The 25,254-nt window shown below is 47.2% G+C and overlaps 1 protein-coding gene across 1 annotated transcript in view; it reads left to right on the top strand.

The window, feature by feature from the left end:
• Window positions 1-23,964, top strand: part of HIP1 (huntingtin interacting protein 1) — a 154,074-nt gene extending 130,110 nt beyond the window's left edge. The window contains exons 18-32 of the mRNA XM_004268806.4: window positions 37-180; window positions 631-766; window positions 2,656-2,742; window positions 2,948-3,055; window positions 3,137-3,273; window positions 5,052-5,162; window positions 5,931-5,989; window positions 6,390-6,483; window positions 14,096-14,196; window positions 14,881-14,986; window positions 16,127-16,250; window positions 16,699-16,760; window positions 19,071-19,179; window positions 20,149-20,222; window positions 20,576-23,964. Coding sequence (XP_004268854.1) covers window positions 37-180; window positions 631-766; window positions 2,656-2,742; window positions 2,948-3,055; window positions 3,137-3,273; window positions 5,052-5,162; window positions 5,931-5,989; window positions 6,390-6,483; window positions 14,096-14,196; window positions 14,881-14,986; window positions 16,127-16,250; window positions 16,699-16,760; window positions 19,071-19,179; window positions 20,149-20,201 — 1,431 coding nt within the window. The 3' untranslated portion in view covers window positions 20,202-20,222; window positions 20,576-23,964. The remainder of the gene's footprint in view (window positions 1-36; window positions 181-630; window positions 767-2,655; window positions 2,743-2,947; window positions 3,056-3,136; window positions 3,274-5,051; window positions 5,163-5,930; window positions 5,990-6,389; window positions 6,484-14,095; window positions 14,197-14,880; window positions 14,987-16,126; window positions 16,251-16,698; window positions 16,761-19,070; window positions 19,180-20,148; window positions 20,223-20,575) is intronic.
• The last annotated feature ends 1,290 nt before the right edge of the window (window positions 23,965-25,254 follow it).

Raw genomic sequence — 25,254 nt, 5'->3', positions numbered from 1 at the left:
CCAGCAACTCCCTCTTCCCACTCGGTCGCCCTGCAGTCAGAAGCGAAATGGACCGCCCAGATCGCCGAGCTGGAGAAGGAGCGGGGCGGCCTGGTGGAAGCCATGGCTTGTCGAGAGGAGGAACTGTCCGCTCTTCGGCAACAGTTGGAATACACCCAGATCAAACTGTCCAGCGCACAGGCAAGTAACGGACACCTACTGGGGCTGACCAAGTCCAATTTCATAGTCATGGGCCTCGGCAGTGTATGCGTGGAGGCAGGGGGGCTGTGAAAGGGGTTTGGGGCCTTCGGCCGGATCGCGAAGGCGAATATTCTGCGGGCGCAGCTCCTAATGCCAGCGTGCCCTGTGCTGCACACAGAGCAGATGAGAAGGGATGCACCTGGCACTCTTTCCCCAAGGGTGGAGGCCGGGCTGCCGTGGTCCACCCCCATAGCCTCCTGTGCTCGGGGGCACACACCTGTGGACAAAGTTAAAAAGGCTTTTTCTCTGTGTCAAGCTAACTGGCCTCGGCCTCATTAGCAGCAGCTCAAGCTAAGGTTCCAGGAGTCCCAGCTGTGTCACAGGTGGATGGGGCATGGAGGCTCATTAGGGGGCCTGTGGCCGACTCTCACTTCCCTGGACCATCCCTAGGAATCTGTAGGCCGGCTCGCGAGGGACCAGCGAAAAATGCTTCTGGCGGAGTCGAGGAGGGCTGCCGAGCAGGTGGTGCAGGAGGCCCTGAGGCGGTTTGAGGAGCCCGCTCTCTTCAGCTGTGCCGGATCTGCAGGTGCCCTTCCCCTTGCCCGGCTTGCAGGTGCCGGATCCTCACAGCCCAGTGCTCTTCGGCGTAGGCCTTGAATCCCGTGAGGCCCTGATCTCAGGGGTTCCCAGCCCAGCTGCATGTCAGGATCACCTGGGGATGCCCAGGGCCCCCCCCCCCCCCACGCCTAATTTCTATTCAGTCGGCAGCTCTGCAGCACAGGGCCTGCGCAGTAGTATCTTCTAAACCCCCACACCCCCCCAGCTCTCACCCCTCCCCCACCCCGGGTGTGATAACTACTGCTTTGGTCGTGGATCACGCTGATGAAATGCATCCTGGGAGCCGAGGCCTGGTAACAATTCTGAATGCCGGGAGGAGGAGGAACAGACAGGCCTCTGTGTCTCTAAGGAGAACAGTGTGGTCTGAATCCAGAGGTGGCTGCCATGAGCTTCAAATCTAGACAGGGAGTCATCATCCTTAAGCGTGGAGAGGCAGAAACGATAAAATCCCCACAGGGTCACGGGCGTGAGCAAGGGCCCACTCTGCATGCCCCAGAGTCCTCAGGGCATATGGTGAAGTCAGGAGCCCCGTGATGAGAGGAGGGCCCTGGTGCACAGTAGATGGGCGAGCATCCAGGCCCGGGGCATTTGTGAAGTCGTGGACGTAGCCGTGAACAGATCTCATTACAGCTCATTTTCGAGCAGAGGGGACTTGATGGTCTTGAGAGGTCCCATTCAGAACGAGGCAGACGGGAAGAAACAGCTGATGGGTGATTTTATTTATTTATTTTTTTTGCGGTACGCAGGCCTCTCACTGCTGTGGCCTCTCCCGTTGCGGAGCGCAGGCTCAGCGGCCATGGCTCACAGGCCCAGCCGCTTCGTGGCATGTGGGATCTTCCCGGACCGGGGCACGAACCCATGTCCCCTGCATCGGCAGGCGGACTCTCAACCACTGCGCCACCAGGGCAGCCCTGATGGGTGATTTTTATTATCAGCTAGAAAGGTCTCGATTTGGCGAAGTGTTTCAAAAAGGACTGTGATATCTTGTTCAGTGGGGAACCCGTCTGTAGGGAAATCCAACAGTTGCAAATGAAGTAGCACACTGGGTACCTCATTTACTGCGAGAACACCAGGACATGGGGCAGCTGTGGGCAGATTCCACAAGAGATGGTATGAGCTGGGTTTTGGAGGAAGAGGAGAGACATAAAGCCATGGAGAGGAAGAAGAGTGGGGAATAATAATCATAAAAACGGCTGACATTTACCGAGTGCTTGCAATATGCCAGGCACGATTCTAAGCGCTTTATGTGCCTTGGCCCAGCAACCCTCACTGTGATGCCAGGAGGTGGTACTATTATTCCTCCTTTGTCGGATGAGGAAGCAGGCGCATGTGGCCTGAGAACACAGCCAGTAGTGATAGAGCCAGGAGCTACAACACGTATGCCACGAGACGCAAGAGCCCCTACTTTTAACTCCTGTGTGTGCGATTCAGTCTCCGTGGACCAGTGCACAGAGGCACAGCAGTGGGAATGACGGTGTTGTGGGCAGAACGTGGAGCCAGGGGTCTGAGCCCAAGAGTAATGGGAGTCCAAGGGCCTTGAAACACTTAACAGGAAGGCCTGGATTTGATTCAGTGGCAGTGATGGGAAATGAGGGGCAGAAGCTAGACCGTGATGCCATTGCCGTGGTTCTTGGCTAAAGGACCAGGTAGCCTCAGAAGTACAGCCTTTGAAGCTACAGTAAGAGAATCATGTACCAGCATAGCCATCGATCTCTCCTCCCTCCCCCTTCTTAGGGAAGCTTCTGCAGGGCTGGGGCCCCCCACTGGGAAGGTCATCCGTCAGGCAGCTTAACTAACAAGGATGAAGTGAGCTGAGACAGCTCTGACTCTGACTTTGCCCTGTCTTCCCTCTCGCAGATCACCTACTCTCCAAGGTCAGGTCCGTTTCCAGCTGCATCGAGCAACTGGAAAAATGCTGGAGCCAGTATCTGGCCTGCCCAGAAGGTAAGAGAGGTGAAGGATAGGGTCTGTCACTAGTGACAGCTGGGCAGGGATCCGAGACGCTGGAACGTGGCAATGGCGACCATTTCCTAGGCACCCAGAAAGAAGTGTGTGTGTCTGACTTGCAAAGCGGGGAGGAAGGAGGTATGAAAGTGACCGCCCTCCCCCTCCAGCAGGACTGAGAAAGTTTCCTTTAAACTCCTGGCAGATATCAGTGGGCTTCTGCACTCGGTAACCCTCCTGGCCCACTTGACCAGTGACACCATTGTTCATGGCAGCACCACCTGCCTTAGAGCCCCGCCAGAGCCTGCCGACTGTAAGTACCAGGGTGAGGGGCCACCACCACAGCACAGGGAGCAGGGGGCCTTTAAAAGTCTCTGTCGCCTTGCCTCTGCAGCTCTGACCGAGGCCTGTAAGCAGTATGGCAGGGAGACCCTCACCTATCTGTCTTTCCTGGAGGAAGAAGGAATCATCGAGAATGCCGACAGCACAGCCATGAGGAGCTGCCTCACCAGGATCACAGCCATCGGCGAGGTATCATCAGTGATATCCCTGGGGAATGTCGTTTTTTGGTATGAGTGCTGGGGATTTCTTCAGGGATCAGTGATGTTCTAAGCCAGTTCTTTCTGTACTTTAAACTTGATTCGGGAAGGTAGAGTTAGAACTGTAAAACTTGACCTTCTGAATGACTTTCCAGTTGTATTTAATTCACTGGATATTAATCGAGAATCTTCTGTGTGATCATCACTGTGCTAAGCAGTGTCAAAGAAGGATGAGCACAGTTTTCCTGTTTTCAAGGGTTTTTATCTGGCTGGGCAGGTAACACCTAAAATGAAAATAATATATTTATTCACTCAATAAAGATGTAGTGAGTATGACCTATGTACAGGGAATTGTGCCAGGTGTCGTTCTACAGGGACAAATAGGTCCCCTGGGGAAGGTATGGTCTCCCTGGGGAAGAAAAATAAGGAAATCACCCTTTTTTAATTTTAATTTTATTTTTGGCTGCATTGCGTCTTAGTTGCAGGGTCTTAGTTGCGGGATCTACGTTGAGGCATGCAGGATCTTTCATTGCGGCACATGGGCTCTTCGTTGCAGCACGCGGGCTTCTCTCTAGTTGTGGCACACGGGCTCCAGAGCATGTGGGCTCTGTAGTTTGTGGCACACGGGCTCTCTAGTTGTAGTGCGCGGGCTCAGTAGTTGTGGCACGTGGGCTTAGTTGCCCCGTGGTGTGTGGGATCTTAGTTCCCTGACCAGGGATTGAACCTGGGTCCCCTGCATTGAAAGGTGGATTCTTAACCACTGGACCATCAGGGGAGTCCTGGAAATCAACCATTTCTATACAGTGTGATACAGATCTATTTAAGGAGTACACTGCAAGGCAGCTTTTAATTCCTAGAATAGTAGGAATATTACCACCTAAAATAGTGAGAATGATAAATTCAGAGAAGGAAGAGACCAGGGCCAGAGATCATATCCTCATCATCTCTCATTCAAACTCCGCCAAGTGGCTTGCAGGATCTTAGTTCGCTGACCAGGGATCCAACCCATGGCAATGAAAGCACAGAGTCCTAACCACTGGACCACCAGGGAATTCCCTCATCTGAATTTTTTTTTAATTTATTTATTTTATTTATTTTATTTTTGGCTGCGTTGGGTCTTCGTTGCTGCACGCAGGCTTTCTCTAGTTGTGGCGAGTGGGGGGCTACTCTTCGTTGCAGTGCTTAGGCTTCTCACTGCGGTGGCTTCTCTTGTTGCGGAGCATGGGCTCTAGGCGCATGGGCTTCAGTAGTTGTAGCACGTGGACTCAGTAGTTGTGGCTCGCAGGCTCTAGAGTGCAGGCTCAGTAGTTGTGGTGCACGGGCTTAGTTGCTCCGCGGAACGTGGGATCTTCCCGGACCAGGGCTCGAACCCGTGTCCCCTGCATTGGCAGGTGGATTCTTAACCACTGTGCCACCAGGGGAGCCCTGAAGGTGTTTTTAAAGTACCTCCCAAGCAGCAAATACAGTCACTGCTGCACAATGGTGGGGTCAGGGTCTGAGCAGCTGCAACTGAATGGCCTTGTGTGGGGTTCGACAGGGATGGCCTTCTGGAAAGAGGTGGGTTCTGAGTGAGAATAGAGGCGGGAGGAGTGTGGAGTTGCAGAGCTCATGTGGTAGAGAGTTCCAGACAAGTCCCACCACAGCGTGCAGAAGTGTGTTACGTGGTGGGACCCTCCTACCTTCTGCCGTCATGTGGGGGTTACCTGTCCACCACGGGAGGGTAGAGAGGAGGTCAAAGGGTCATTTCTGCCTTCATGATGCTGTTCACAGGAGCTCCTGCCCAGAGGCCTGGACATCAAACAGGAGGAACTGGGGGACCTGGTGGACAAAGAGATGGCTGCCACTTCCGCTGCCATTGAAACCGCTACGGCCAGAATAGAGGTATGGAAGTCTCTGCAGGATCACCTAAAGTGATGCTGTGCAACTACCTTTCGGCAACATTGCCCGCTGGATATATCTTAGCCGTTCTCTGCAGAGCCCCCTATAAAACAAACCAAAACCCAAATCCCCTGGGATCTCTGAGTTACAGAAAATAGAAAGTTCTCCAAGGGAAGATGAGCAGTTTCCTCAAGGATCACGTACTTTGGTGTCAGGCCATCCTACATTCAAGTTCCGGACTGACCGCTGAGTTACGTTAACCCCGCTAAGATTCGGATTCCTTTTCTATATGATGGTGATGATAACAGTACCTTCCTCAGCGGGGTGTTGTAAAGAGCTCAGTGAGGTAATGCACATGGATCTCAGTGCCAGGCACTCAGTAAACCAACGGTAACTGTTGTCTCAGAGAAAAGCTGAGCGGGCACCATTGGAAAGGTCACATGTTACTCCTTTGATGGAAGACTCAGGCCATCTGCCTTGGTGTGCTGCCTGCCTCGAGGACCTGGTAGCAGCTGCCCCTGTTGGCATGGTGCACAGAGTTCTGTGCACATCAGCCCAGGTGCCAAAATGTCAAGACACAGACTATAGCTCCAGCTGCCTCCCACTGAATAGATCGGAGGTCTGGGTTCTTTTCCTGACTCTCACGAGGACATGGGTGGGCACTTCTAGGTTTCTCAGCTACTGCAGGATGTTGGACCCCAGGTGTAGCAGGACACCAGTGGGTTCTCAGTACCTGTGATGTACTGAGAAACTCTGCTTCTTTTTTAACAGGAGATGCTCAGCAAATCCCGAGCTGGAGACACAGGAGTTAAATTGGAGGTGAATGAAAGGTCAGTGTGAGCGGCGTGGTGACACCTAGGTGATCAGGATCTGTCTTTCCTGCACTGGATCATACTGATTAGAATAGAACCTTAGCCGCCACAGGGAAGAGCTGAGTCTATGGAATTGTCAATATCAGTATTAATGATGACCATGATATCAATATTGCATTATAGGGGAAAGAAACCCCAAGAGTCACTACTTACCTATTCCTTATGAAGAAGATCCACAATCAAGTCTCCTCTCTCACCCCCCTTTCTTCAGAGCTTCACCTCCAGAATATTCCCTGCCTTTTTTCCCATCCCAAGTTTGCGTGTGTTCAGGAGAGAAAAAGAAAACAAGTCTTCCGCATTGTTTTTGGTCTCTGTTTTGTGTCCCTGACTTTTTTGTTGTTGTTTTTGCTTGTTGCAGGATCCTTGGCTCCTGTACCAGCCTAATGCAGGCTATTAAGGTCCTGATCGTGGCCTCAAAGGAGCTCCAGAGAGAGATAGTGGAGAGTGGCCGGGTAAGCATGGGTGAGGGCCCTAGACAGAGCAAACATCGGTTACTGATTCCCAGCTCAGCGAGAGGTGGAGTCTACTCGATACACATTCAGTGAGGTCTAGGTGTGCTGCCGTCCAGCCATATGTGTCCACCTGAGGGCACAGCTGCCACTCCCATGGACGTCAACAAATGCTATGGAAAGAAGCTGGGGCATGGCCAGGTCCCCGGAGGGCAGTCGGCCAGAGCCTCCAGCGGCAGGCTCATTCACCCCAGTGGATGTCACTGGAACCTGCCATGGAAGCCCAGTGTGCATTGCAAGTCTGGACTCTCGGAGGAGGGAGTGAGGACTTTTAAAACCAGGCAAATCAGAAATGCCAACCTGGTGCTGACTCTCCACTGTGGGCTCTGCCCATGTCTCTTTCTGTGCATGCGGGATCTTAGTTCCCCTACCAGGGATCGAACCCGCACCTCCTGCAGTGGAAGCACAGGGTCTTAACCACCGGACTGCTGGGGAAGTCCCTGCCATGTCTCTTTCCAACAGCAGTTAACTCGCAGTGATTCAGACAGACTCTGCCTCCGTCCCTTGTTGACATCATCACTTCAGTTTTCTTGCTCCTTTGCTGGCGTCATCAGCCTCTTTTTTCCTTTCTCACATGCCCGTGTGCGGCTGCAGCTCAGGAGACAAAGGTCCAGAGAGGGGGCTATGAGCCTAAAAGCTATCCTATAAAGAATGAAGCTATACCATTTACCACATGATGTTACAGTGAAATGACTGCCAGCCTTCAAGGAAGCAGGGTCTCATCAAAAGTAAAATCTGCCAGCACCCGGAGTTTGAATTTCTCAGGTTCCAGAATTGTTTAATATTTTGATGAGTAAAATGTATCTGGCTCATCATAAATGTATGGTAGAGTAGAAGGACGTGCTCTCACTCCCTCTTGTGAGAACACCAGAATCACAACTAGCTGCTGGACAATCATTGACAGGAAGACACTGGAACTCACCAAAAAGATACCCCACATCCAAAGACAAAGGAGAAGCCACAGTGAGATGGTAGGAGGAGCGCAATCACAGTAAAATCAAATCCCATAACTGCCAGGTGGCTGACTCACAGACTGGAGAACACTTAAACTACAGAAGTCCACCCACTGGAGTGAAGGTTCTGAGCCCCACGTCAGGCTTCCCAACCTGAGGGTCTGGCAACGGGAGGAGGAATTCCTAGAGAATCAGACTTTGAAGCCTAGTGGGATTTGACTGCAGGACTTTGACAGGACTGGGCAAAACAGAGACTCCACTCTTGGAGGCCACACACAAAGTAGTGTGCACGTCAGGACCCAGGGGAAGGAGCAGTGACCCCAGGCGAGACGGAACCATACCTACTTGGTAGTGTTGGAGGGTCTCCTGCAGAGGCGGGGGGTGGCTGTGGCTCACCATGGGGACAAGGACACTGGCAGCAGATGTTCTGGGAAGTACTCCTTGGCGTGAGCCCTCCCAGAGTCTGTCATTAGCCCCACCAAAGAGCCCAGGCAGGCTCCAATGTTGGGTCACCTCAGGCCAAACAACCAACAGGGAGGGAACCCAGCCTCACCTATCAGCAGTCAAGCAGATTAAAGTTCTACTGAGCTCTGCCCACCAGAGCAACACCCAGCTCTACCCACCACCAGTCCCTCCCATCAGGGAACCTGCACAAGCCTCTTAGATAGCCTCATCCACCAGAGGGCGGACAGCAGAAGCAAGAAGAACTACAATCCTGCAGCCTGTGGAACAAAAACCACATTCACAGAAACATAGACAAGATGAAAAGGCAGAAAAGGCAGAGGGCTATGTACCAGATGAAGGAACAGCTCTACAACAAATGCTAAAGGAACTTCTCTAAGTGGGAAACACAAGAGAAGAAAAGGACCTACAAACACAAACCCAAAACAATTAAGAAAATGGTCATAGGAACATACATATCGATAATTACCTTAAACGTGAATGGATTAAATGCTCCAACCAAAAGACACAGGCTTCATGAATGGATACAAAAACAAGACCCATATATATGCTCTATACAAGAGACCCACTTCAGACCTAGGGACACATACAGACTGAAAGTGAGGGGAGGGAAAAAGATATTCCATGCACATGGAAATCAAAAGAAAGCTGGAGTAGCAATACTCATATCAGATAAAATAGACTTTACAATAAAGAATGTTACAAGAGACAAGGAAGGACACTACATAATGATCAAGGGATCAATCCAAGAAGAAGAGATAACAATTATAAATATATATGCACCCAACACAGGAGCACCTCAATACATAAGGCAACTGCTAACAGCTATAAAAGAGGAAATCGACAGTAACACAATAATAGTGGGGGACTTTAACACCTCACTTACACCAATGGACAGATCATCCAAACAGAAAATAAATAAGGAAACAAAAGCTTTAAATGACACAATAGACCAGATAGATTTAGTTGATATTTATAGGACATTCCATCCAAAAACAGCAGATTACAATTTCTTCTCAAGTGTGCACGGAACATTCTCCAGGATAGATCACATCTTGAGTCACAAATCAAGCCTCAGTAAATTTAAGAAAATTGAAATCATATCAAGCATCTTTTCTGACCATTATGCTATGAGATTAGAAATGAATTACAAGGAAAAAAAACGTAAAAAACACAAGCACATGGAAGCTAAACAATACATTACTACATAACCAAGAGATCACTGAAGAAATCAAAGAGGAAATCAAAAAATACCTAGAGACAAATGACAATGAAAACAGGATGATACAAAACCTATGGGATGCAGCAAAACCAGTTCTAAGAGGGAAGTTTATAGCTATACAAGCCTATCTCAAGAAACAAGAAAAATCTCAAATAATCTAACCTTACACCTAAAGAAACTAGAGAAATAAGAACAAACAAAACCCAAAGTTAGCAGAAGGAAAGAAATCATAAAGATCACAGCAGGAATAAATGACAGAGAAACAAAGAAAACAGTAGCAAAGATCAGTAAAACTAAAAGCTGGTTCTTTGAGAAGATAAACAAAATTGATAAACCATTAGCCAGACTCATCAAGAAAAAGAGGGAGAGGACTCAAATCAATAAAATTAGAAATGAAAATGGAGAAGTTACAACAGACACCGCAGAAATACAAAGCATCCTAAGAGACTACTACAAGCAACTCTATGCCAATAAAATGGACAACCTAGAAGAAATGGACAAATTCTTAGAAAGGTATAACCTTCCAAGAGTGAACCAGGAAGAAATAGAAAATATGAACAGACCAATCACAGGTAATGAAATTGAAACTGTGATTAAAAATCTTCCAACAAACAAAAGTCCAGGACCAGATGGCTTCACAGGTAAATTCTATCAAACATTTAGAGAAGAGCTAACACCCATCCTGCTCAAACTCTTCCAAAAAATTGCAGAGGAAGGAACACTCCCAAACTCATTCTGTGAGGCAACCATCACCCTGATACCAAAACCAAACAAAGATACTACAAAAAAAGAAAATTAAAGACCAATAGCACTGATGAATATAGATGCAAATATCCTCAACAAAATACTAGCAAACAGAATCCAACAACACATTAAAAGGATCATACACCATGATCAAGTGGGATTTATTCCAGGGATGCAAGGATTCTTCAATATACGCTAATCAATCAATGTGATACACCATATTAACAAACTGAAGAATAAAAATCATATGATCATCTCAATAGATGCAGAAAAAGTTTTTGACAAAATTCAACACCCATTTATGATAAAAACTCTCCAGAAAGTGGGCATAGAGGGAACCTACCTCAACATAATAAAGGCCACATATGACAAACCCACAGCAAACATCATTCTCAATGGTGAAGAACTGAAAGCATTTCCTCTAAGATCAGGAACAAGACAAGGATGTCCACTCTCACCACTATTATTCAACATAGTTTTGGAAGTCCTAGCCACGGCAATCAGAGAAGAAAAAGAAATAAAAGTAATAAAATTGGAAAAGGAGAAGTAAAACTGTCACAGTTTGCAGATGACGTGATACTATACATAGAGAATCCTAAAGATGCCACCAGAAAACTACTAGAGCTAATCAATGAATTTGGGAAAGTTGCAGGATACAAAATTAATGCACAGAAAGCTCTTGCATTCCTATACACTAATGATGAAAAATCTGAAAGAGTAAATAAGGAAACACTCCCATTTACCATTGCAACAAAAAGGATAAAATACCTAGGAATAAACCTATCTAGGTTTATTTTGTATGAATAAACACAAAAGTCCTGTATGCAGAAAACTATAAGACACTGATGAAAGAAATTCAAGATGATACCAACAGATGGAGAGATATACCATGTTCTTGGATTGGAAGGATCAATATTGTGAAAATGACTATACTACCCAAAGCAATCTACAGATTCAATGCAATCCCTGTCAAATTATCAATGGCATTTTTTAGGGAACTAGAACAAAAAATCAAAATTTGTATGGAGACACAAAAGACCCTGAATAGCCAAAGCAGTCTTGAGGGAAAAAAACGGAGCTGGAGGAATCAGATTCCCCAACTTAAGACTATACTACAAAGCTACAGTAACCAAAACAATATGGTACTGGCACAAAAACAGAAACATAGATCAATGGAACAAGATAGAAAGCCCAGAGATAAACCCACACACCTGTGGTCAATTAATCTATGACAAAGGAGGCAAGGATATACAATGGAGAAAAGACATTCTCTTCAATAAGTGTTGCTGGGAAAACGGGACAGCTACATGTAAAAGAATGAAATTAGAACACTCCCTAACACCATACACAAAAATAAACTCAAAATGGATTAGAGACCTAAATGTAAGACCAGACCCTATAAAACTCTTAGAGGAAAACATAGGAAGAACACTCTTTGACATAAATCACAGCAAGATCTTTTTTTGATCCACCTCCTAGAGTAATGGAAATAAAAGCAAAAATAAACAAATGGGACCTAATGAAACTTCAAAGCTTTCGCACAGCAAAGGAAACCATAAACAAGATGAAAAGACAACCCTCAGAATGGGAGAAAATATTTGCAAACGAATCAACGGACAAAGGATTAATCTCTAAAATATGTAAACAGCTCATGCAGCTCATTATTAAAGAAACAACCAAATCCAAAAATGGGCAGAAGACCTAAATAGACATTTCTCCAAAGAAGACATACAGGTGGCCAAGAAGCACATGAAAAACTGCTCAACATCACTAATTATGAGCGAAATGCAAATCAAAACTACAATGAGGTATCACCTCACACCAGTCAGAATGGGCATCATCAAAAAGTCTACAAACATCAAATGCTGGAGAGGGTATGGAGAAAAGGGAAACCTCTTGCACTGTTGGTGAGAATGTAAATTGATGCAGCCACTATGGAGAACAGTATGGACGTTCCTTAAAAAACTAAAAGTAGGGGCTTGCCTGGTGGTGCAGTGGTTGAGAGTCCGCCTGCCGATGCAGGGGACATGGGTTCGTGCCCCGGTCCAGGAAGATCCCACATGCCGCGGAGCGGCTGGGCCTGTGGGCCATGGCCGCTGAGCCTGCGCGTCCAGAGCTTGTGCTCCGCAACGGGAGAGGCCACAACAGTGAGAGGCCCAAATACAGCAAAAAAAAAAAACAAAAAAAAAAAACTAAAAGTAGAATTACCATATGATCCAGCGATCCCACTACTGGGCATATACCCAGAGAAAACCATCATTCAAAAACACACATGCACCCCAGTGTTCTTTGCAGCACTATTTACAATAGCCAAGTCATGGAAGCAACCTAAATGCCCATCGACAGACGAATGGATAAAGAAGTTGTGGTATATATATACAATGGAATATTACTCAGCCATAAAAAGGAACGAAATTGGGTCATTTGTTGAGACGTGGATGGATCTAGAGACTGTCATACAGGGTGAAGTAAGTCAGAAAGAGAAAAACAAATATCGTATATTAACGCAATATGTGGAACCTAGAAAAATGGTACAGATGAACCGGTTTGCAGGGCAGAAGTTGAGACACAGATGTAGAGAACAAACATATGGACACCAAGGCGGGAAAGCTGTGGGAGAGTGGGGATGGTGGTGTGATGAATTGAGCGATTGGGATCGACATGTATACACTGATGTTGATAAAACTGATGACTAATAACCTGCTGTATAAAAAAATAAGTAAAATTAAATTAAAAAAAAAAAGAACAGAGCTATATCTGCTTTGGTGGTGCTTTTTATCAGTCCGAGAGGTGATGTTTTCTGCCCCCAAAATAGAAGGAGGGACTGAGCAAGGAGTATCTGTAGATTCTCAGACTGTCAGGTACTTCCGAAGCATAAAAGCATTTTAAAATTCCAAGTAGGAATTATTATATTTTTCTTTCAGTTTTATTGAGATATAATTGACACACAGCGCTGTATCAGTTTAAGGTGTACAACGTAATGCTTTGACTTAACGCATATGAAGCGATTATCCCAGTAAGTTTAGTGAACAACCGTCATCTCTTATAGATACAAAATGAAAGAAAGAAAACAAGTTTTTTCCTTGTGATGAGAACTCTTAGGATTTAGTCTCAGTATCTTTCATGTATAACACACAGCAGTGTTCATTATATTTTTCATGTTGTACATTACATCCCTAGTACTTATTTATGTTATAACTGGAAGTTACACCTTTTGTCTCCCTTCCTCCAATTCCCTCCCCCACCCCTCAGCAATTATTTTTTTAATCACTCACTGTGTACTCACTGTCCTCTTTTGGCAAATCACAGAGAGCGGCTAGACTCCCCTCAGTTCACAAGTTATTTGTATATACATATAAATAATATATATATTCTTATATATACAATATAGAGATATTGGGATGTGATAGAAATGCTATAGGCTTTGGAGTCAGAAAAGCCTAGGATTTATTTCCATTTATTTCCTGCATATCCTTAGGGAAAGTATTTTTGCCTCTCTGAATCTTAGTTTTCTCATCTTTAAAAATGGGAATGATAATTACTCAGCCATAAAAAGAAACGAAATTGAGCTATTTGTAATGAGGTGGATAGACCTAGAATCTGTCATACAGAGTGAAGTAAGTCAGAAAGAAAAAGACAAATACCGTATGCTAACACATATATATGGAATTTAAGAAAAAAAAATGTCATGAAGAACCTAGGGGTAAGGCAGGAATAAAGAAGCAGACCTCCTATAGAACGGACTTGAGGTTATGGGGAGGGGGAAGGGTGAGCTGTGACAGGGCGAGAGAGAGTCATGGACATATACACACTAACAAACGTAGTAAGGTAGATAGCTAGTGGGAAGCAGCCGCATGGCACAGGGATATTGGCTTGGTGCTTTGTGACAGCCTGGAGGGGTGGGATAGGGAGGGTGGGAGGGAGGGAGATGCAAGAGGGAAGACATATGGGAACATATGTTTATGTATGACTAATTCACTTTGTTATAAAGCAGAAACTAACACACCATTGTAAAGCAATTATACCCCAATAAAGATGTTAAAAAAAAATGGGAATGATAATGCTCACCCCTCGGGGTTACTGTGAAGACTGCATGGGATAATATATATAAAAGCACCTGGCACACAGTAGGCACACGATAAAAGATAGCTAATAGTATTTTTCACTTCCCTAGGGTACAGCATCCCCTAAAGAGTTTTATGCCAAGAATTCTCGATGGACGGAAGGACTTATCTCGGCCTCTAAAGCTGTGGGCTGGGGAGCCACTGTCATGGTGTAAGTATCCATCCATCCCAAGGCTCCTCACTTCACCCTGCTTTCCAATGATCCACCCCAGAGAACAACTAAGGGGAAGAATCTGCCCCCTAGAAATGAACTGTTGATAGGGAAGTTAATAGGACTGAAAGTTTCAAAGGGAGTCTGGGTCTGAATATAAAGAAGATGTGGTACATATATACGATGGAATATTACTCAGCCATAAAAAGGAACGAAACTGGGTCATTTGTAGAGACATGGATGGTCCTAGAGACTGTCATACAGAGTGAAGTAAGTCAGAAAGAGAAAAACAAATATTGTATATTAACGCATATATGTGGAATCTAGAAAAATGGTACAGATGAACCGGTTTGCAAGGCAGAAATAGAGACACAGATGTAGAGAACAAATGTATGGACACCGAGGGGGGAAAGAGGGGGGTGGTGGTGGTGGGATGAATTGGGTGATTGGGATTGACATGTATACACTAATATGTATAAAATAGATAACTAATAAGAACCTGCTGTATAAAAAAAATTAATTTCAAAAAAAAAAGGAGTCTGGGTGTCCTGGAGCAACACGGGGGGTGGGGCAGGCTGGCTGAGCTCCCTGTCTGCCAGGGTGATGGGCGTGGTCTAAAGGTGAGGTCATTAGAGGTTGCAGCTGTCAGTTTCATAACCCATCTGGTTCTCACCTGACTATCAGGGATGCAGCTGATCTAGTGGTACAAGGCCGAGGGAAATTTGAGGAGCTGATGGTCTGCTCGCATGAAATTGCTGCTAGCACCGCCCAGCTTGTGGCCGCATCCAAGGTAGGACCTGTGTTGGGCTCCCCAGGACACTGTAAGTTCTGACTGGGTTAGAAAATATACCTGGACCATGGCACTGGCCCCAAGAACTGATTATTTATCCAGTATCCAGGTAGGTTGAGTCCCAGATAAAAATTCTGTCTCCAAGGGTCCCCTAAAAGCCTTTCGGCAGGGAGCCCCTCTAACCCACCTCTCCACGTGCATGCCTTTTGTCTTCATCATTTTTATTGCAAGTGGCCTTTACGTGTCCAGCCATGCCAACCTCTGATGAGCAATCGTACGTTCAAGGAGCGCTCAAATAAGGAAAATGCCGGCCCAGTAAGCTGGTTACCTGGCTTGGCTCTGAAGTTCCACAATTAATGTCTGCCTCTCTTCAAAAGGGTCCAGATTTGAACCATTGCCCCAGCTAATCCTAATGCAAAGCTCGTCACCAAAATCCTTCCATGAGTTGTAGAGTTCCCCAGGGAGTGTTCTTTTACTGTCCTTATTTATTGTTGTCCCAAAATAGTGATAAAGCTAGAGTTCGAGGCCACCAATAAGCCAGGAATGATTTTGTTTTTAATTTATTTGTTTAATTTATTTATTATTTTTGGCTGTGTTGGGTCTTCGTTGCTGAGTGCAGGCTTCCTCTAGTTGCAGCGAGCCGGGGCTACTCTTCGTTGCAGTGTGCGGGCTTCTCATTGCAGTGGCTTCTCTTGTTGTGGAGCACAGGCTCTAGGCACACGGGCTTCAGTAGCTGTGGCTCGCGGGCTCCAGTAGTTGTGGTTCGTGGGCTTCAGTAGTTGTGGCTCACGGCTTCAGTAGTTGTGGCTTGCAGGCTGTAGAGCGCAGGCTAGGTAGTTGTGGCACACGGGCTTAGTTGCTCCACGACATGTGGGATCTTCTTGAACACCAGGGCTCAAACCTGTGTTCCCTGCATTGGCAGGTGAATTCTTAACCACTGCACCACCAGGGAAGCCCCAGAAATGATTTTTGATATTAGAGAGAGATACCAGGAGTTGACCCCCTAGGTAGCGATTTTTGAGAAGTTGAGTGGTGACCACAGCAGAGCCCATATATTTGTCAAGAACCATCAGACCGACTATCTGATTCCATCCTTGCTGCTCTATGTTGTGTGACGCTAAATCTGCTTGGTCCTGGCAGGTGAAAGCTGATAAGGACAGCCCAAACCTGGCCCAGCTGCAGCAGGCCTCTCGGGGCGTGAACCAGGCCACCGCCGCAGTTGTGGCCTCAACCATTTCTGGCAAATCACAGATCGAGGACACAGGTAGCCTTTCAGAAGCAGCGCTTTTCTCATCCATCCCATGCGGCTGCTCGTTACATTCTTCTCCACGATTCCGATCTCCCACAGTCCTGTTTCCAAATTCTGTCTTATTTTTCATCTTTGTACATTCAAACTTACCTTCTCAAAAGTTGAGACACCACACAAGCATGCTGTTGGTCACTCTAGGGACAGGCCTTAGCTAGATTGTCCATTTAGCTATTTCTCTGAATTCAGAGAAATGACTCCACAGGCCTGATTGTCCATTGGGGTGGGGTCTGACCCTAGTTACCCTGTCATTGTCTTCCTCCCTCTCCACCCCTCACTTACATTCACGCGTATGTTGGTAAATGACAAACCAAGCATTTCAGCAGAGCATTGGCACCGGCCACCTCTCAGGTAAGTGTCAGCTGGGGTGTCATTCGACAAGACCCTCCTATTTCCATCATTGCAGACAGCATGGACTTCTCAAGCATGACGCTGACCCAGATCAAACGCCAGGAGATGGATTCCCAGGTAGGAACTCCATCTCTAAGTCTGGTCAGACTCCATTGCCTATGACACTGACCCCACATATTATTCCCATGGGGAGAAGTCAGAGAGAAACTCGCGGGGGAAATGAACACAGAGGTACATATCACCCCAAGAATGAACGTAAGTGATGCTGGAAGAAACAGCGGAGGTGGACAGAGGTCATTAGTAAAGATCAGAATCTTAACTCTTGCCCACCCGTCTTGGTCTGGCATCCCTCAAAATGTTATCAGCTCTCTCCTAAGCGGACCATAAACTGGTATTTAATAGTCTTATATTGACAATTTTTTGAAAACTTTCAATATGAATTATTTGTATATGACCTTCAGGTTTTTTTTTTTAAAAGTCAATCCACTGTTAACCCATCAAAGGCGATGCCATTTCTCAGTTTTAGTAAAGTTATGCCATGCAAAATAGGATCCTGGAGAATACCTGACATCCTTGTTCTAGAATTTCTGGTCACAGTCCTGGGGTAAAGTCCAGCTTGAGACTGGTGAAGTCTATACTCAGCATTTTTAGGAAAAGTCATGTGCCAGGTGTCTGTAGACACTGAAAGAACTGGGCTCAGTTCTGTTGTCTCTGCTGAGCTACTGCAGAAGCAACTTACCTATATTGTATGCAAGTATGTGTTTTAGAATTATCCCATGGCGGGGCAGGGAGAACAGGAAAGAGTATTGCTGAGACAAGTCTGGCCACGAGTTGGTAGTTGATGGAGCAATATGAAAGGTATATGGTGGGGTTCACTGTACCAGTCTCCATCCTTCTGTATATGTTTTACATTTTCCATAATAAAAAGTTTAAAAAGCAAAAAAAACCAAACCACCTTACTGGGTCTAGTTGCTTCCTCTCTGCCCATCTTCAATGCATTCAGCCTCAACATATTGTAAAAATGTAAATGACGACATGTCAGTTCCCTGCTTAAAAGCTTCCGCTGGCTTCCTTTGGACTTGGAGTAATACCCAGACTCCTTCCCCTGGCCCGTGGGCCGCAGGCGTAACGATCCTTGCCTATTGCTCCAACCTCACCTCATGACTCTCTCCCGGTCAAAAGTTACTTCCTGAGAGTAGCCTTTGCTGCCCACCCTTAGTCTTTATCACTAAGTCGCCCTGTGTCATTTGCTTTATGATCAGGTCTTTTCTTGTTCATTAGTTTGTCTCGTCCCCCCATGAGGTAAGGGGTAAGCAGGGACCTTGTCTGTCTGAGCACCACTGTGTCTCCAGCACCTGTAACAGAGCCTGGGGTCCATTATGGGAGCTCAGCAAATATTTCTTGCAGTAATAAATAAAATAGTTAATGAGGAGGAATAGCCAAGAACCAACCCTTCCTTTAGTGAGATTGTACCTTTTCCTGCACAATAGTAACCCTAAGTTATACCAACCCCTCAAAAATGCCAGAACCATTGTATTTGGTTCCTGTCTAGACTTCCAGAGAACTGGGGTTGAAGGAGATGGGTTACAACTGGATTAGAATGTATCATATAGGTAGACTAAACATTAGAGTTGTCCTTTTCTTTCCATTTTTTCTCTTTTTATTTATTGAAATAGAGTCGACGTACACTGTTACATTAGTTTCAGATGTACTACATAGTGATTTGACATTTGCCTACATCACGAAATGATCATCACAATAAGTCTAGTAGTCATCTGTTTCCATACAAAGTTATTACAATAATACTGACCATGTTCCTTATGCTGTATATTATACCCTTGTGACTTATTTATTTTATAACTGGAGGTTTGTACCTCTTAATCCCCTTCACATATTTCACCCCCCTCAACCTCCCCTCCACTCTGTCAACTACCTGTTTATTCTCTGTATCTGTGAGTCTCTTTTCATGTTATTTTGTTTGTTTTGTTTTTTAGATTCCACATTTAGGTGAGATCATATGGTATTTGTCTTTCTATGACTTACATCACTTTTCAAAATACCTTCTAGATCCATCCATGTTGTCGCAAATGGCAAGATTTTTCATTTTTTTTAATAGCTGAGTAGTATGTTTTTAGTTAGTGATTTATCAGAGGAACGTAAGATAAGCCCTACTCCCATTTAGGCATTTGGACCGTAAAGTATCATTCATTTCCAGTAGAGGGTCCCAGTGAGAAAGCATAAAAGCCATTGGGATAGATGGATGAACGAGAGGATGGAGAAATTAGAGCAGAGACAAGGGTGAAATTGAGGACTGGGTAAGCTATGGATAACACGGACGACGAGTCCTGGACCACAGAGGAAAGGGATTAGGTCGACATGAGACCGTTCTCAGGTCCCTGCTCAAAGCAAAGGCCACTTTCCCCACAGGTTAGGGTGCTGGAGCTAGAAAACGAACTGCAAAAGGAGCGTCAAAAACTGGGAGAGCTTCGGAAAAAGCATTACGAGCTCGCTGGTGTTGCCGAGGGCTGGGAAGAAGGTGAGCCAAGGACTGGCACAGCCCCCAGGGAGGGAGGTGGGGGGATGCTGTGGGCCTCCCCCTCCCATACAGCGGAACCAGGAACTTCTCCCTCCTCCCTTCTATTCACAGGGCATCTTTTTTTTTTTTTTTTTTTGTGCGGTATGTGGGCCTCTCACCGTTGTGGTCTCTCCCGTTGTGGGACACAGGCTCCGGACGCTCTGGCCCAGCGGCCATGGCTCAGGGGCCCAGCCGCTCCGCGGCATGTGGGATCTTCCCGGACCGGGGCACGAACCCATGTCCCCTGCGTCGGCAGGCGGACTCTCAACCACTGCGCCATCAGGGAAGCCCTCACAGGGCATCTTTTTTCTCCAGTGGTGAATAACCCATAAGCCCCAAACTGGTGGTGAATAGAAAGCTTTTGTGGTCATCTTTCAAGACCTGAATGTTGACCAGTGGACTGAATGGTCACTCACTCACACCATTGCCTTCCAGACCCAGTTAGCCTGGTTTTTCTCCCCAGGAGTTTAGTTTCAGGCCAGCATCAAGTTGAGTAGTGAATGAATGAATAGTGGTCAGTGAAGGTCCAGCAGACAGGGCAAGTGAATTCCAAGCTTCTGGCTGCCTAGAGCCAGCTATGGGTAGCAATGGCGAGAGACAGAAAGGGTCAGGAGCTAGAAACAGTGTGGAGTGGAGAAAGGTTCACCCCACCAGCCCAGGGACTCTTGGTCGCCCAGAGTCTGTGCGGGCTGCTTTTCTGAACATCCAAAGTAGCCAACTTGATCACAACCAAGATCGTGATTCTCATTGGGCTCACTGACTCTGGGAGCCCACCACAGATGCCGCCCAGTCATTCCTGGACACTTGACCCAGGGAATAGGTGGTTATGATTATGTATTTTAGAGCCCAACCTGGCGGCCGTTTCTGTTGGCTAGATGAATGTGTGCGTGCACCAAACACTATGAAACATAAGTGACTCTTGTCTTTTAGGAACAGAAGCATCACCACCTACGCTGCAAGAAGCGATCACCGAGAAAGAATAGAGTCACACCGACGTCCCACAGGTCAGAGTGTAAATCCTTGTTGCCCATCTGTGTGTGTGTGTGTGTGATTCCCCCAGTCACGGGCCAGCCCCTGGGAGTGCACGCCACGCCCCTCATCCGGTGCTGAGGACCTGCCCGGCCTTCCAAAGACTCCCTCCACAGCCCATGATCTGTGTTCTTTCACTCCTCCCCCACCGCCAAGAAGAGGGGAGCCCAGGGCCACCCCGACAGAGGGGACCTCCCTCCCGGTCCTGCCTGTGTTACCCCCAAACAGTTGGTGTCCTTGTTGGGGGGCGGGGTGGGAGGCTTGTTGCTACTGCTGTTGAGCTGGAGAGCGAAGATCTTACGCGTTTTCTTTTCTGTTTTCTTCTCAGCCTTTTCCATTTCATCATTTGCACAAACTTGTGAACACCGGGGGACTGGTGGATTCCAAACCGTGACCCGACCCTGAGGCTGCACAGAGTCGGAAGAAGAGCAGAAGTGTCCTGGCCGAGAATGCCAAGGCAGTGCCCCCCTCTTTTGGCAGTCCCATGGATTCCCACTGCTTCTTATGGTGGTCGGGTCTTTTTTTTCCCCAAGTTTCACTCACATAGCCAACACTCCCAGGGGATCGCCCCTGAAGCCCTGAGCTATTGGGGGCCCCTAACCACAGCAGCTCACAGCAATGGTGCTGCCTAGGCTTCGCCACGGTGCTCCCCGCCGGCCCCCCGAGCCGAGCGTCCTGCTGAGCAAGTGTGGGTCAGCCGAGGCCACTCCCTGGGGCCGGGCGGAAGGAGAGCGAGTGCCTTGCCTTCTAAAGCTGGAGCCCAGCCGAAAGCCTCTGCCCACCTTCACAAGTGAGGGGCGACAGAGAGAGGGAGAGGAAGGGTGCACACAGCCCAGGTCTTCAGGAGGCCACCTTTCTTGGAAACTCCTTGTGACCGGGCTGAAAAGCCTTATCCCATGCTTGAACCCAGCCGGTGAGAGTAGCCACACTTCCTCCCCCCGGAAGGAATCTTCCATGGCCCCTCAGTTGACACCTCCCTTCATACCCAGGCAGGGCCCTAAGAGGGAACACGTGAGGGGTTTCCAATCCCTTTCTCCAAATGTCTGCCTTGGCACCCTCTTGAATCTCAAGAAGATAGTTCCATGTTCTACCTAATGGACAGACCCAGAAGATCAGGCCAACTTACTTGCTCCCAGCAGGAAAGACCCTGGGCTTGGTTTGGTACCTTGAATATTCTGACTGATCTCCATTAGCAGCAGTGCTGGCAGCAACCAGGATTTCAGGTGTGACTGTGGCTAGGCTTGCGTTGCTGCCTGAGTACATCCGTCTTTAAGAATCGGAAGCAAGGCCTAGAGGCCATCCCGATCTGTCATTGCCGGTTTGGGTCTTGAAGGGGAAAGCTCCTCAGAGCATCTGGGTCAGGGAAAACAAGAGAGGGGGGCCACTGGCTCTGACCCCTTCCAACCACACATCCCGGGCCCTGGCTGCCTCGCGGACAGGATGAGGACAGAAGGAGCTTGAACGACGTCCTGGAGATGGGCAGCCCGCCAGCACTTCTTCACCTCCAGATGGACCCCAGCATTTAAGTGACCTTCCCATCTTGGACAAACAGTGTCTTCCTTCCTTTATCTGTAGCAATTCATAGGTAGTAGCCAACAAGCACTTCCCAGGACCTGTCCCCAAGGACCATTGCTGAGTGTTGCTACGTGACAGGTTGTGAGACTCCCTTTTGATCACTGTGAATCAACTCTCTCTCCTTCCTAAGCCCCCACCGCCGACTCCCTTTCTCCGCATTTTCTAACTAGGGCACTCAAAAACCTGCGTCCCATGAGCTCAGATTATGAGACGCAGATGTGTGATCTCCATACTGGGCTGACGAGGCAGCAGCAGTAGAAACTGACCGGTCTTACGTTTACTGCTTCTTTGTGCTCAACTATTTTTCCACCCAAGCCTCAGAAGGAATGATGTGTAGCATCCCTGGCCCAGCTGTGCCTATTAAGCCAATTGGTGTGTTCTCAGCATGGGTCAACACTTCCAAACGTGGCTGGTCCTCACTTCCAGAATCTCAGCCATTCAGACTATTGTGCTCCAAATTACCGATGGGGGGAACATCTAGTATATGGGACCAGATTAGGATTCCCTGAGTAACGCTCCCTCTAAAAAGAAGCCACAGTAATTTTTAAAACCTTCATGGGCTTCTCCGGAGTAATAAGACAGTTAAGAAAGCACTTAAACAGGAACACAGGCTAATTCAGTCTCACATGAGGAAATATAGGTCAGAATTAGTATAATTACTTTTATAATCGCTTGACTCAGAAGCTAGTCCATTCTCTAGCCCAAATCAAAATGTCGTACCTTGGCTACTCTAAAAATGAGCGTGTTATCCTGGGTGTGAAATGCCTTGGTTAAAACAGGAATCACATCCTCAGGCTAAAAATGAACCTCACAGCCTTTTAAATTAGTCACTGAGCATCATTCATGACTTGAGTCTCATGGGTCAGTGTGAATGGGTCAGAGCAAGGCAGGACAGCAATGAAGTGATGCCTTAGCGTTGACGAGAGGCCGAAATACAGCCGTATCCATGATTTTAATTGTGTAGCACAGTGTCTCATATCTCTAGAGTAAGGATATGAGTGTACATAATAAGGAAAAAACATTGAAGGAAAGACCTACCTCTGTGGGGTTATTTATATCTGAGCACGGAGTTTAAATGAGACTCGAATTTAGATTGTTTGCTGATTCTGCTGCCCACAACAGGATCCCTGAATTGGAGTCCCTGACCCAGTGGCTGGAAGAACCATTGTCCAGAGCATCCTTTCTTGGAAGTGTCTGAGCTGCCAAGGCAGACAGCAGGGTTTACACCGGGTACCACGGGGATCATGAGCTCATGTCTCCAGTCCGGTTGGTTTGCTTCGGCCTCTCACTGAGGAGCTGGTTTGGGGCTTGCACCTGGGTGGCGCCTGCTTCTTGGCCAGCTCCTTAGTCTAGAGGGATCTCCTGGCTCCACTTACCTTGGTCTTTACCAAGTGGTGATGTTCTTGCTACCTTCTACCACCTTTCTGCGTCTCTGGAAATCCTTTCTGCCAGTGAAAGCCTTCAGTCCTGGCATTGGCCTTCCAACCAGACTGGCTTTGCCCGGTCTCCGCCATCCTCGGTCCTCCAGAGACCGCGCTGCCTGTTGCATAGAAAACCACCACCTCGGGCCTGCCAGCCATCAACACAGCATACCGGGCCAGCTGTCTACTGCTCACATCTCCCAGGTCCAGACCAAAATACAGGATTAGCAACCCACAGTGGCAACTTGGCCTCTCACCCCAGGAGCCAAAGCAACATGAAACAATTGGTCAAACATCGTTGGGTCCGATTCTGAGAGTAGGTGATTTCCAGACATGTCTTTCAGGTGACCCTCAACTACCTCAGGTTTGAAGGCCCTAAATTAGGCTGATTACTACTCACAGGGACAAACTGAGGGGGTTCAGATAAATCTTGGTGATAACGCAATTGTCTCAAACTTATAACAAACTCTTTCACATTTAGGTTTTCAGGGATGGGATTGGGTTTTTTCTTCTGTTTTTAACCTTTTCCCCAATTTTCCATTAGAATAGTTCCTATAAATGAATTTCATTTTTCACTGAGTGCCTACCTTCCCAGGGCAGGTAGCCACTGGCTTTGTTTCCTTCCAACAGTACTTTTATTATGGTATTAAGACTTTCCTTTGTATAATACATTGCATCTGTGTTTTCAATTTTTCAATAAATATTTCAACCTGGCAATGGAGAGGAGTGGTGATAACTGACCAATCAATGTGGTTTTGAGGTCTGGGGTTTCAGTGAAAAGCCTACATTTATATCCCAAGGTTCACTGAATCCACTTAGCTCTGCACCTCTGGGAATGTGTCTTAAAAACAGGACATTTTCTGAAGCGTAAAACTATTGCATTTCCTATGCTACTTTAGAAAAAAGAAACATTAGTTTGCACCCCTTAGCACTTTTCCATCCTCTCTATCCTCTCGTCCTTGGGAGTGATCAAACAGTGTCTAAGTGTTCAATGTAGTACTGTAATCTATCTAGAAGGCCAGGTCACTGCATGAAATCTGGGGTCTTGAGCCATGGATATTCCTTTCTCCACCCTAAAGATGTAAAAATAATCTGCCATCTGAAAAATGCATGGGGCGAATTCTGCTCGGGGCCAGAAGCTGCCAATCACAAGGGGATTCAGAGCGAGCCAGTCACAGCTACCAGAGGATTTGCAGAGGGAGCTGACAGAATGGGGCCGGCTGCATGGTGACTTTCCCCGGCAGGATCGTCTGTAACCTAATGCTGCCAGTGCGTTAAGCCAACAGGACCTGCCAGGGAGGAAGGGAGATGGGGAAGGCCTGGGCTTGGCAAGCAGGGGGATTGCCCAAATGACTCACAAAGGACAGAGAGAATGAAGCAAGCCATCGGTAGAGTCTGTAACTAAGGAGGTCAAATAATCAGGAAAACTGAAGGAAAATAGTGTTGAAAGTGCCCAGTGGGGAAGATGATCTTGATAAATACAGAAAACGGGAAACCCTTGCCTACAGCTGTGTTTTTCTGCTCTCTCTAGCAGGATGCAAAGGTGAGCCTGCTCCATTTGAAGCCCCACTGATAGAATGGACGGTTCTTGGTCACAGCCCTCTTGCATGTCACTCCTGGAGCTTGAGTGTGAAACTGAGAGGTCCAGAAAGCCAAGCAGAGAACCACCGGGAGCAAACAGGGGCCCCAGGCTTTGAAGTGCCTTCTCCCCGAAACCTGCACATGACACTGACCAGGTGCCCCAGAGGCTCTGGTACTTACCCCCTTAGGGGTCTTTCCGGGGCCCTGTGGCCAGGCCCCAGTTCTAAGAGGGCAGCCTGGGTGGCTGGTCACTCTGGCCAGTGGAGTATTTCTTACGGGGAATCGTGAGATCAGGCCACCAGAATGTTTTATGGCTAACAAGCCGTAAAGAAGGACCGAGGGGGAGTTAGGGTTTATACAGACAGGAGCCAAATTTGTTTGGGACCTAGGGGTGGCCCTGGCAAAGTGAAAATGAACAAAGGGTTGAAAT

Source organism: Orcinus orca, chromosome 16 (assembly GCF_937001465.1).
Source record: "Orcinus orca chromosome 16, mOrcOrc1.1, whole genome shotgun sequence".
Taxonomy (NCBI): Eukaryota; Metazoa; Chordata; class Mammalia; order Artiodactyla; family Delphinidae; genus Orcinus; species Orcinus orca.
Note: the sequence above shows the minus strand (reverse complement) of the source record. Positions and strands in the feature narration are given on the sequence as shown.